The sequence below is a fragment of the Manacus vitellinus genome, unplaced genomic scaffold, assembly GCF_001715985.3.
Source record: "Manacus vitellinus isolate BGI_N305 unplaced genomic scaffold, ASM171598v3 scaffold_24_pilon, whole genome shotgun sequence".
Classification (NCBI taxonomy): Eukaryota; Metazoa; Chordata; class Aves; order Passeriformes; family Pipridae; genus Manacus; species Manacus vitellinus.
Genome location: NW_021939798.1, coordinates 11,351,188 through 11,364,593, shown reverse-complemented (window position 1 = coordinate 11,364,593; position 13,406 = coordinate 11,351,188). Strand labels below are relative to the sequence as shown.

Genomic DNA, 13,406 nt, shown 5'->3' with positions numbered 1-13,406 from the left:
GTTTGCTGGAGGGTTTTCCTGGCTGTTGATCCAAGCAGAAGGCTGTGATCCCTGCCTGGCTCCATAGGCTGCCCTGAGTGGGATTTAAAGTCACAGTCTGCTTAATTTCAGCTGTTCTTGCCCCTTGCCAAGCTCAGACCATAAGGGGGGGGTTTGGGATGGAATGAGCCAGCTCTCGAGTTGGTCTTTGAACTTCAGGCTCGTGTGGCATTTGCAGTGGAAGTGCTGGGGTCCAGCCCTGCTGTGTGAGCATGGACATGGTGCTGCTCCACTGATCCTTGCAAAATAGATATTGGAGAGCAAAAAAACATCGTTCCCTGCTCGGGGCAGCAGCAGAAGGTGGTTTCAGGCCAGGGAAGGGGGCAAAACCAGATTTCAGACCAGGGAAAGTGAAGCAGCTTCCAAAGCAGGAGCATCTCCTGGGTAAAGCTGTCATTTTTGAAGTTATTTCTGGATTTTGTACATTGTCCTCGTCCAGGACTGTGGTGTCAGGGCTGGTTTGGATCTGGCAGCACAGAGCTGCATCCAGGTGCCCCAGGACCATCCCATATCTCCCCTGGGCTGCCTCGATGGCAGCACCTCCCTCCTGCGCCAGCAGAGCTCTCTCTCACCCTTGCCAAGGAGAAGAGCTCCCTGAAAAGTGCAGCACTTGGCACTTTTTGGGCGAGTCCAAAGGCAGGACACGCTCCTGGAACCCCGAGCTCCCCAGGGATGCACCATCTCACGTCCCCCTGGGGCTGCAGGGCTTCAACCTCCCCAGGAACGTCCCAGCACGGAGTGGGAGCATGCAGAGCTTTCCATGCTGAGGGGGAGCAGATGGATCAGTGCTGGGCCTCATCCCAAAGCCCATCCCAAGCAATTCCTGCGCTCCTGTGGATTGGAGCAGACGGGAACACTGTCACTGTCCTCCTGGCTCAACCAGACGGAACATCTTGTGCTGTTCTGCAGCTCTGCTGATGGGGCACTGGAGTGAAATTAAAGTAGGAATAAAACCCAGGCTATGACAGCAGGATCCACACATCCCAGTCCCCTCCATGTGCTGGGGATGAGCAGGGGGGGACCTGGGGACCTCGGGCCAAGTGTGAAGGTGTGGGAGGCTCTCTGGGAGCAGCGTGTCCCTGTCTCTGCTCCCTTGGCTGACGTGCTCTTTGCCAGCTTTTCTTGAGCTCTGGGAGTCTCTCCTTGGCTGCTCCAGTCAGTGCTGCAGCTGTCAGGTCACCCTGGGTCACCTCTGCCTGCCTGAGGTGCCCTGACATGGCTCTGTGCCCACAGAGCTTTGTTCTGCTCCCCTTCCCATGGTCCTTCCCTCTGCACCAACTCCATTTTTCTGTGGTGTTCCCTACTTTGCCCTGCTCCCCTGTGGTCTTTCCCTCAGCACTGACCTCTCCTTGCTGTGATGTTCCCTCTTGGCCTTCCCTTTCCAAGTTTGCCCTGGTCAGGTGTGGATGTGAGCTGTGCTGTGTAAGGAGACCTGTGGACATCGTGCTCTTGCCAAACACATCCTGCAGCCGTCTGGCAGCAGCCCCTGCAGTGTCTGCAGTGACCCTCCAGCACAGTTATTGCTTTCAGCTTGGAGGGTTTGAAGGGCTTTTTTTTCTTTCCTTGGAAAACAAGCAGGGAGGAAAATGGCTTTGTAAGGAGCTGAGAGGTGTGGAGCTGATCCCCGAGTTAGCTCAGGATTAGTCTGATCCCTGGGTAAATGCTTTATCAGGACAAAGTGTCTTGAATTGCAAAGCCAAGGAAGCCCAAGAGAGGCAAAATCCCTTTGTTTAGGTTAAATAGAAGCATTTTCCTGACAGTGGCTGAAATTGGTCATTTTTCTCTGCCTTTGTTCTGCCAAGAGGTGCCCAATGAACCCCCAGCCTGGTGCCTTCTCCACGGGAGCTCTCCAGACAACAGGGTCGTGTGGAGCCTCTCCAGCTCTGTCACCGCTTGGAAGGGGGACTGACAGCTGCTGAAATCCTTGGAAAAAACCCCTCTGACATGGAAAGGTTTTACTGTGGGACATGGACACGTTCCTTTCACCTTCTTTCACATCCTAAGCTTTGGCCTTGCAGAGTGGTGGCCCGTGGTAAATCCTTCAGTCACTCGGGGTTACCTGGGAATGATTTAGAGGGGATATTGGGAAGAAATTGTTCCCTGTGAGGGTGGGGAGGCCCTGGCACAGGTTGCCCACAGAAGCTGTGGCTGCCCCTGGATCCCTGGAAGTGTCCCAGGCCAGGTTGGATGGGGCTTGGAGCAAGCTGGGCTAGTGGAAGGTGTCCCTGCCCATGGCAGGGGATGGAATGGAAGGAGATGGGCTTTAAGGTCCTTTCCAACCCAACCCATTCCATGATTTTATGGCTCTGCTTCTCTCTGCCTCGCTCACAGTGGTGCCAAGAACCAGGAACTCCCCAGGGCTGTTTGTTTTTCCAGCTGATGCCTGAGCCTGCAGTGGTAAGAGCTGCTCTCCCATTCCCACCTCCAGTGACCTCATGTCCCAGTCAGGCATTTCCAGAGCCTCCAGCACAGCCTGTCTCTAAGTGGCTGACGTGGAAGCATTAACCTTTCTCTTTTTGTGTCTTTTCTCACCTGAAGAAGCCACTCAGGCTATTTATAATTTGAGTTTGTGCAGAACACCCAGGAGAGGGGCTGAAGGAGGGCTGAGCTGGGAGCTGGGAGTGTGGGCACACTTGGCACTGAGCTCTCTGTGCTTGGTTTCCACGTGGATCCTTGTGAATCTGCTCATTTACCTGCAGAGCAGGGTCCTTTTGAGGTGTGACACCTTTGAAAGAGGCTGAACCTGTGCTGTGGCAGCAGTGAAGTCATTGTGGGATCTTGGCAGGCTTTTTGAAATTCAGTATTTGAAACAAAACACAGCACTGGGCCAAAAGCATCACACGGTAGCTGCTGCATATAATTAGAGGTTTTCCAAGCATCCAAGGTGGTGGGATGTGCTGTGTCTGCACTGCCCATGACTCCAAACTTCCTTGGCCGTGCTTTGCCATGGGATGCTCCGGGATCAGCAGCCCCTCGGTTGGTTTGTGGTGCTGCTGCTTGTCCTGCCCCAGCTCTCATGGGCTCTCCTGGGACGTGGGGCCATGGAACAGCCCGTGGCCAGAGGCTGCTGTGTCCCTCCTCCTCCCTGTGCTGGTGAGTCCCCCCGTGCTGCAGCTTCCACCCCGGGCTGCTGCTCCCCCTCCGGCTCCGCAGCTCACTACGCACCATCTGTGAGGCTGATTCCCCTCATTTGTCTCCACGTGGATGTGAGTTGTGCTTCCATTAGCTGTGGCTTTCTCATTCCACGAGTCCCACCTGGCAGCAGGGAAGGTGTTGTGGCTTTTCCCCCCGGTCAGAGCTGTTTTTGTTGTCACACAAATGAGTGTTATAACGAGTCACGATGAGTTATGAAAAAGGGCTCTTTGCCCTTTGGCTTTTGCTCTCTGGACAAGTCACACTTGAAAAGGAAGCTCTGGGAAGAGCAGTGCCAGCCCCATTGGTGTGGAGCTTCACGACATGCCCGGAGCTGAACTGCACACAGCCATGAGATGTCTTTAAAAGGATCTGCCTCCCAAAGTTTGGCAGAGCAGAGCCCTCCAGAGCCACCACCACGGGCACCCCCCACCCTGCAGGGCTCAGCCCCTGCCCTGGGTGCTCAGCCATGTCCCAGGGGGGTGGTTTTGGGGCAGAGGGAGCCCTTTGCATGAGTGTGTGACTCCCCCCCAGGCCCTGTGTGTTCCCCACGTGCCGTGGTCCCTCTGGAGTTATCACCAGAGGTGGGATTTGGGGCACACATTGGGATCTCCTTGCCCTGTAACCCTGTTCATAGGGCTGCTGGCTGCTCTGTTTCCATGCTGAGCCTTGGCACAAGCCTTGGATCAAGGCTCTGAGGAGCTGTTGAGTGTTCAGTTCGTGCTCAGCCTGGACTCGATGCAAATCCGTGATTATCCAAGTTAGTGCTGCTTTTTATGGTGTGTTTCCAAGGCAACTGGAAACTCAGAAGACCACAAACACACACACACATATACACACACGTCCTCTTCATCTGAGACCTCATCCTGTGGGACACAGGGAACACTCCAGTGACACTGGTGGAGTTTGGGTTTCCTTTGCTTTGGGGACTGTCCCCAACAGGTGTTGTGTCATTTTGGGGCACAGGGAGACCAGAAAGCAGGGAGGGGACATTGCTGGAAGCCTGATCCTGGCTTAGCCCAGCTCCTGGGGGGTTTATGGGAGAAACTGATGGTTGTTCTTCTGGAATCCACCATGGCACCAGTTCTGCAGAGAGGTTTGCTGAGCCTGAACCTTTTTGAACAGATTCGGTGGTTTGTGCTGTTTTGCTCCTTGTTAAAATCCCATTTCAGCTGGTGGGGATTGGGATCTTCTGCCCTTTGGTGCACTCATCAGTCCAGAACCCTTTTCTCTCCTTGTTGGCTTTCCAAGAAACAGCTGGTTTGTGTTCCTGGTGGGGAATACCCTGGGCAGTGACACTGAGCTTGGATTAAATGCACCTGGATTTAAACGAGCAGGGAACCCACCTGGCCTGGGATCCTCTCCCTGCTCCCACCAGTCCTGGCTCTGATGGAGCACAGGAGGAGGGGTGGTCTCAGGGCTGCTGTAGGGTTTGGCCTTACTGTTTTTTTCCTGTTTCAGAGGGTCTGGCAGTGGGAGTTGGATTCGGGGCTATTGGAAAATCCGCATCTGCAACATTCCAAAGTGCCAGGTAAGACACTGTTCCTTCGCCTCTTGGAGCCTGTCTGCCTGTCTGTCCCACATTGTCCCATGCCAGGGGGGGTTGGAGATGTGTTTCTTGACTGAAACTTGCCTGGAAGCACAAGTGTATGCAGAGGGAGTGGAAGGAATTGCTGGTGCTGGTGGATTTTCCGGGTGTTCGTGGTTGTTGGACTTGAGGAAAGGCTTCTGTGGTCGATGGTTTCTGCAGTGGTTCCGTGTTTGATCCTTGCTGGGATCAGTGGAGCTGGGGAGGCCATGGAGAGGAGGCAGCTGAGTGTCCCAGTGGGTGCTGCTGGGTCTGGACAGGTGCACACAGGGATTTTGGGATGCTGGGCTGTGTCAGGAGGCACTGGCTGCCTCTTCCCTGCGCCGGTCGCTGCCGAGGGGTTTGTCAGCACCCCACTGGGGTCTTTATCCCTCTCCCTTATCCCCCTTAAACATCCCTGGGGATGCTGCCAGCTCAGCTCAACACTGGTAGCTGTTCCTCTGTGGGCAGCTTTGCCCTTGGGGAACTTGGGAGGGAGGGGAAGAAAAAACCCCTGGAGATAAGACTGAAAGCTGGAGATGGTAAATCAGGTGGAGGCAGAGGGAAATCTTCACCTGGAGAACTCCCTTTCCCTGGAGCTGGCAGCAAGAGTGGCACAGGCTCACAGGAGCTCTTCCCAGTGCCCCTGCCCAGGATCTCCGTGGCTCCCTGCAAGGATGGCATCATCTTGTCCTCCCCCTCCCCTGGAGCAGGCAGGCTCCCTGGCACAGGCTCCACGCTCTCCTTTTAGATAAATGCTGAGATTTTCCATAAAAGCAGCATCCCCAATGGGTAGGAACAGCTGCTGGAGCTGCTGGAAAGCATGTGGTGGCTTTGTTTTCCATTCCTGCCAAGCAGGACCGCTGGATTCTGGAACTGGTGGCCATAAAGGCATCCCTGTGCCCTGGTATCCCTGTGCCCTGCTCCAGCCTCACCAGCAGCTGGTTTTGGCAGTGCCAGCCTTGTCTCTGGTGCTTCCAGGCAAACCTTTCTGTGCTTCTCTCCAGGACTGGTGTGAACACAGGGGTTCATGCAGCTCCTCCAGGCTGTCTGTGGTGTTTTGGGCTTTGGGAGTGTTTCCTGCTCCTCCAAGCAGGAGCAAAGCCCGGGTGACAGCACTGCTGTCACAGCAGAGCTGGAACTGGGCAGACTGGGGGCGTTGCTGGAAAAAATGGGAGAAAGGAGTAAGTGTGGTGTGAAGCTGGAAGAGCTGCCGAGGCTTTGGGAGAGCTGCTGGCACCTCTCGGTGGCTGCCTTGCAAACGGCACCTTCTGCTCCCGATGTCCTTTTCTCTTTCTGCTTGCAATTTACACCCGAGTTTCACCCCGTTTTCTCTTAACCCTTCATTTCCCAGACCCTGCTGTAGTGTTTGCAGTTTGGGGGCAGGGGTTGTGCTCAGTCAGTGATTAATCAGCCCAACCCTTACAGCTCGTGGGTGAAAAGTGCTGTCATGGCTCAGTCACCTCGTTCCTAAAGAGGGCAGGGTTAGATTGGATTTTAGAGAGAAATTCTTTCTTCTGAGGGTGGGGAGGCCCTGGCACAGGTTGCCCAGAGAAGCTGTGGCTGCCCCTGGATCCCTGGAAGTGTCCAGGTCCAGGTTGGACGGGGCTTGGAGCAACCTGGGCTAGTGGAAGGTGTCCCTGCCCATGGCAGGGGGTGGGACTGGATGGGCTTTACGTTTCCTTCCAACCCAAACCATTCCATAATTCCTGCTGGAGGATCTCTGGGTTCTCAGGGCTGGTTTTGGATCCTTCCAGGCTGACCAGCCCCTTCTGTGTCCAGGCACAAGCTGTGCTCACAAGGACCCCACAAAGACACGACCCAAACCTTCCGTTCCCAGTTCCCTGTCTCATCCCTGGCTCACGGATTGCCAGAGATCCCAGCGAGAAAAGCAGGATCCTCCGGCTTTACCCACCACATTTCTCTAACCTTTTGAAATAAAGGGCTCTTCACAAAGCCTGCAGAGGCTCTGGAGATGCTGGAACAAAAGGACTTTTTTTCCCCCCAGCTGCTCCGTGGAAGCTGAGGAGGCAGAAGCAGCTGGTTCTTTCTCTGTATTTACGACGGCATTAATCACGTTAGATGAAAGGTGGCATCTGCACCATGAAAATACCAATGCAAATTCAGTCAGCTGCAAAGGGAGACAAAATAACTTCATTGCCATCAATTTGTCTGTCACTGTCATCTTGCAGGCAGCCCAGAATCACTCGGGGTAGCTGTGGAGCCGTTTGGAAATATCCACGAGAATTTCAGGCTGGGTAATTTGGGTTCTGTGGGTTTAAGAAATAGCATATAATGTGAGAGACAGAGCTAAGTCTTGACACATCCAGAGGGAAAATTGCTCCGTGGCCACAGCTCTGAGGGGACACAACAGTCCTGATCCCCCTCACACCCATTGATTTGAAGCAGCACTTTAATGGAGCAGCTGAGGGACTCAGTTTTCCCCCTCCATCCCACTTCTCCTTCCCCCTGGGAGTGACAAACCCCCTTAGCACCGGGCTGAGCTGGAGCCAGCTGAGCCAGGCTGGTTCCTTCCAACCTGGAGTCGTGCAGAAGCATTTCAGAACACTCTGATGTGCTCAGAGCCCGAGCACGGGATGGATTTGGGTTCTTGGGGATGTTGCCAGTGGCTGGGAGACGTTTCCAGGGTTGGCTGTGACCTGCCCTCACTGTCAGAGGACCCTGCCTGCTCCTTGTGCTGGATGAAGCAGCACTGACTGGGGAAGCAATGCCTGGGTTGCTCCCCCAGGGGTGAGATCTCAGCAGGAGCCTGAATTCCTTCCATCTCCCCGGTGGGACACAGCCCTGCTCTGTCCAAAGGCTCTTTGGGGCCGTGGCCTTTGCAAATGTTTGCTATGGAGAGAGCTGGGGATGTCCAGCCTGGGGAAGAGAAGGCTCTGGGAAAACCTCAGAGCCCCTTCCAGTACCTAAGGGTGCTCCAAGAGAGGGTTTTGTGAGGGTGGTGTGAGCAGAGCAGTGCAGGTGCAGACCCACAGCTCATGGTCACCCCGGGGTTTGGGTAAAACCCAAAACCTGATGATTAGGAGGCAGAGTGGGATATCACCTTCTAAAACTCCTGGTGCTTTGCATGTACCACCTCAGCCACCTTGTGACTCCCTGGGCTCTGGTGGGGTCCTGCCAATCCCTCTGTGCTTGCAGGATCCTGGGCTCCTCCCTCCCTGTGTCCCGGAGCATCCTGGAGCATCCTGGCTGCTCCAGCCCTGCCTGTGCTCCTCCGTGTTTCTTTGCTGCCCCCGGGTGTGCAGGCTCTGTTCCTGCTCCTCCTGCCTCCTCTGGGAACTGGAGCTGGGATCATTTATGGCTTGAGGGGGGGAACCCACTTGGAGCCCAGAGGGGCTGTGGCTGCCCCATCCCTGGGAGTGTCCAAGGCCAGGTTGGACGGGGCTTGGAGCAACCTGGGCTAGTGGAAGGTGTCCCTGCCCATTGGAATTGGATGCTCTTTAAGGTCCTTTCCAACCCAGACCATTCCAGGATTCTATGATTTTATTCCTGTCAGGGAATGTGAGCAGAACGTGGTGCTGTGCCCGAGGGTGGTGGTTGGGTCTCAGTGTGGGGTTGGACCTTGGCTGTTGGTGCTTCTCCTGCCTGTTTTGGAAGGGTGATGTAGGTTTAATGGAAATTTAGATGGGGCTTAGGACAACCTAATGTCTGCTTTTGAGGTGTTTTCTGGGGGGGCTGAGCTGTCCTTAGGCTGGGACATCCCTCCCTGCTGTGGGACTGCACTTCTCCTGCCCAGCTCCTCGCAAGGATACAAATATTGGAAAGTTCCACGGGGTGGAAATAACAGCTCTGGACAAAACTGCTGCAGGGCCAGCAGAGGAGCAGGACCAGAGCAGGGGTGTGCCCAGGGAGGAGGAGGATGCCCCTGCACACGGGCAGTGCCAAGGGTGGGTGTGTGTCCTGGCAGGGGAAGGTTCCCTCCAGATGGGAGCGGGGAGGCAGGAGCTGCTCCTGGCTGCCTTCCAGGCAGGAAGGTAAAGAGAAGGGCAGCCATGTCTTAAAAAAGCTGTTCTGCCTCCCCCTCCTCGCACACTGAGCTGGGGGGAGGGGGCTCTGCCCGTCCTGTGTGGCTGATTTAACAGGAACCAGATGGGGATGGAGCTGCCGAGGGCAGGACGGGCGGGATTGGAGTGTCCCAGGGCTGCTCCGGGGGTGCAGAGCGGGCAGGGGGGCAGGCAGAGGTACAGGCAGGGGGCACACAGGGCTGTCTGGTGCTGGTCCACTCTGTCAGTGGCTTTCCCAGGGCTGGGTGTAGGAGGAGAGGGGCCGTGACAGGTCCCTGTTGCTGTCTGTGCTCTGTACGTCCTGTGTCGGGTGTTCTCCCTCTCTCCAAGTCCCTGGTGTGTCTTTTAGGGGATGAAGGCAGCACCAATGAGCCCCTCATTCCATGGGCTGGGATGCTGGGCAGCTCTGAGGGGGGGGCCAGGGCTGGCAGGGAGGGGATCCCACGCTGGCACCCCGGGACCTGCAGCTCTGCCCTCCGGCATCCCGGGCGGGAGCTCATCCCTTGGCTGGAAGCACAAGGTTGGAGGGGGACGTGGGGTCCTTGGGCACCTCCTTTTCTCCCCCTTCCCCATCAGAGACTCTTCCTTTGAGAATCAGCACGAGGGGCTGGTTATCCCCCTCCCCATCCCACCCACCATCGAGGGCTTGCCTGGCTGTGGTGACTGGGACTGGGGGGAGCAGGGTGGGATAACGGGGATGCAGGAGCCTGGTTCTGCTTCTTGCCCAACAAATCCCCCATGTGCTGTTTGCTTTCTGCAGGCAGCTTGTGGCCCTGCTGGGTGGGAGCACACAAAGGCCAAAGCCCTTTCCTTACGGAGCGTTGCTGCTTCCTGTGGATTTGTTTCTGTCAGTGAGAAATTCAGCATAAGATGAATTTCCCTGGTGGGGATGGCAGGAACGCCCGAGTGTGCCTGTGTTGTGCTGCAGAGGGAACAGAAAACTGCCCTAAAATACCTGGGCCAGTGATTCTGCTTTTCACAGGAGAAGGATTTGGGAATGTCTTTGAGACACCCACTGCCCTGAGGAGGAGGATGGAGAGTGGTGGGGGGACATGGGGGTGGCAGTGACTGGGGTCATGTGTGGTGGGCAGTGCTGGACCTTGGCTGGCTAATTTGGAGAGGAAAAGGGAATCTGTTTCCCAATTAGCTTTGAACCATCTGGATTTTCCCTGCCAGTCCCTCTCTGGCTGATCCGCTCCTCCACCAGGAATGGCAGTGATTCCAGCAGGTGGGATATTCCCTGCACCCCTGGCTGGCAGGACAGGCAGCAGGAGATGCTCTGGCTGAGCTGTTTTCCAGCTGGGATGTGAAGGCTGTGCTCCAGGGATGCTCTCCCAGTGGCAGTATCTCCGTGTGCTGGTTCCCCCCTGGGGACTCGGGGGCTGTGTGGGTGCAGCTCCATCCTGCAGCCTCCCTGTTATTTTAACATCACTTGTGTGTGTAATTTTAAAAATCTGATAAAAGGCTGTTATTAAGGCTGGAAAATCAAGCCTGTAGCAACTGGGAAATGCTGGAGAGAGGATTTTCAGTGCACTTTTTGCTTGGATCTTTAGAAGCAGACGTTGCAATGGTGCTCTTTGCCTGGGTACCCTCTCTTCTTCCCCACAGGGTCCTTGGGCACATTCCCTGTGCTCCTGGCATGGATGGGGAACAGCTGCTTCTCTGCTTCCTCCATCAAAACCACAGATGGCTCAGGGCAGTGTGGGTCTGACTGTTGCAGTGAATAACTTGGCTGGGTGCAGGCAAAAAACACCTGCAAGTCCGACTCGAGCTGAAAAGTCAGGATAAAACACGGATGGACTTCCCTGCATTCTTCCCTCCCCAAAAGCACATTGAATTTTTATTTTCAAGGCCATCCCTGTTACAGGGGTGCAGAGCTCCTGTCCCTGTGGATGGCCAGGGAGGCAGAGGTGCCTGGGATGACCTGCAGCCCTGTTCCCATCCCAGTCCCATCCCGGGTGCTGCTCCTCTCCCAGCTGACACTAGGGGGTAACATCCATGTTCCTGTCAGCCTCTTCCCACAGATCTGGGGCTGCTGCCTGGTCTCCCAGGGCTGGAGAGCAAACCCTGGAGCTAATGGGATTCCCAGATGTGGCTTTTTCCCTGGCAAAGCCCCAAGCAAGGGGCTGCTCTTCCCAAGGTGAGAGGAGGTTCAAATAAATGGAACCAATATCGAGTTAAATGCCATAAATTACTTGGAGCAGATGATAAATATATATATATATATATATATAAAGGACTGGAGGTTTGAAAAATAAAGTGAAGTGTTTTGTTAAGCCATGGGTGGTCTGGGCACTGGGTCCTCATCGGATCCCACGGATGCAGGTAATTTAGGGAGGTTAAATGTGGTGCAGGCAAATTTTTGGCAAAGCTCTGCCTTAGGATGAAGCTGAGTGTGTTTGAGGGGGTGTGGGGAGCTGGTTGTTACCTTTGGTTTAAAGCAGAGGGGTTTTGGGGGGGTTTGTTGACAGCTGGGAGCTGTTCTTGGGGTTCATGTGGATCCCCTTTAGCAGCTGGAGGGTGAGCTGGAGGCAGGGGAGCCCCCAGGGACCCCCCTGTGGGTGTCACCCCCTCAGCACCCTCTTTTCCTGGGCTGGGATCCTCCCAGAAAAGGTGGATCTGTACCTGGTGAGCTTTGCTCCCCTAAACTCTGGGGATGGGGCAGGGATGGATCCCCTCTCCCCTTCAGCACCCCCAAATCCCACCAGACACTTTGCTGCACCCCCTTTTGCCAGCTGCAGGTGAGGTTTGATCCACGGGCTGATCCTGGTTTGGTGTGGGGGCAAGGAAGGGGGGAAGTGGGGTTTGTGGGAATAATGTTTAACTTGGATTGCCCGGCTCGACCTGCTTTTGGTGCTGCTGGACCAGCACATGGTGGTTCTGGGTGTCCCACCCTCATTCCCCCCGTCCCACCTGCCCCACCATCTCCTCCAGGGAATCCCCTCCGTGGGGCAGCTGGGGAGGCAGGGGGTGAGTGGGGAAGGGATGGAAACAGAGATATGTCCCCCCCCTATGATGCTGGGGATGTTTCCTCCACCACAGCACAATGGTTCCCATTCATCCGCCCTTTTGCTGGGAATGCTGGCCTTGTTTTGATCTGTTGTGCCCACAGATTGTTTCCTGTCCAGCTTTGGTAAAACAGACAGAAGAGAGGCTTCGAGTTGACAGGCAGACTTTGACTATGGCTTGGAAAATATTATTTCATGGGACAGCCTGTGCCTCCCACGCTGTGTCTCTCAGGCTGGGAAAAAAAAAAAAAGAGGGCTTGATTAATGTAGGGAGATTGAAACCAGGCAAAAATTTTATACTGTGTTTTCTTTGAATGAATGGAAATCATTGTGGTCTGGGAGACAGCAGAAGACACACTGGGTTTTTCTCTGGTTCACACACATGAGATCCCGTCTCTGGCTTATGAATAGATCCACAGTGGAGCTAATAAAGGGGAAGGATCAAAATGTGGGGTCCAATCCCAACCTCTTTATCAGATCACGGAAACACCTCACGGGGAAAGCCCACCTAGGGATGAGGTGAGGGGGATTTCCACCTTTCCCGGGATCCCAGACAAATGGGTGCAGAACAAAGCCCAGGACTGCCCCTGGTTACAAAACAAAGCTGCTTATTAAGCACCTTTTAATTAGCCTGGCCCGAAGGTGGATGTTTATTACTGGGAGTAATGGGTTTCCCCAGGGCTTTTCTCTGGGAAGGGTGGGGATGGTACCAGGGCGTGTTGTCACCACCTCTCTGGAGCACAGAGTGGGCTGGAAGGGTTTGAGCCACAAACCAGGATTGTTGTGTTTCTGATCATGGTTGAACCTCAGCAGAGATGGATGGAGAGGAGGAGAGGAGAGGTGAGGTGAGGAGAGGAGGAGATGAGGAGGCTCCTGCCAGCAGTGACGGCATCTCCCCACCAAGAACCTCCAGTGCAGATGTCCCAGCCCCCTTTGCAAATGTGCTTTAAGAGGAGAAATGCAGGGGGGGGGAAACAGGTGCTTTGAGCTTTCCTGAAATCCAGGAGCTAAAACTCGGGGCACATGAAGGGGAAGCTTGTCTGAAGTGGTGCAGCCCATGGTGGAGCCAGGCTGGCAGGAGTCCCTCAGGGGGGACTCCCTCAGGCTCTGTGGCTCGTGGCCACATGCTGGAGGCTCCTTGGCCACGGTGGTCCCTGCAGGTTTGGTGACAACACTCACTCTTCTTCTCTTTCCTGTCTCTTGTCCAAGTCAGTTGGATGGAAAGCCCACAGCAGCCCAGCTCCTGGGGCTGGGTGGGTGCTGCAGCCTGGATTTCTTGCCAGGTTGGAGGAGGAGGAGATCTCCCAAGTGAGCAGGGAGGTCTCCAGAGCCTGGCTGGGAGCCGGGCTCTTGGCTGCCAATCCCTCGCTGGCTCTTCGCCTTTACGTCGCTGTATAAATAGTCTCCCCTCCTCTTCCCTCTCACTCCTTCCTCATCCCTTACTCCAGTGTCTAGACTGAGTTTTTGATTGATTTGGAATGCTTAGGAGAGGCAGCTGGTCTCCCAAACAACATCTGGCTTGGTGGAAAGTCTGTGTAATGGTTGTGTTCTCCTCCTGTGGCGATACAACCTGAAGGACAGGCAGTGCCAGGAGAAGCTCTTTGGCTTCTCACCTCTCTGGGGGGGCTTTGGGAG

At 55.2% G+C, this 13,406-nt stretch overlaps 1 protein-coding gene across 1 annotated transcript in view; it reads left to right on the top strand.

The window, feature by feature from the left end:
- Positions 1-13,406, top strand: part of SLC39A11 (solute carrier family 39 member 11) — an 80,169-nt gene that overhangs the window by 55,451 nt on the left and 11,312 nt on the right. Inside the window, exon 7 of the mRNA XM_029960133.1 lies at positions 4,633-4,702. Coding sequence (XP_029815993.1) covers positions 4,633-4,702 — 70 coding nt within the window. The remainder of the gene's footprint in view (positions 1-4,632; positions 4,703-13,406) is intronic.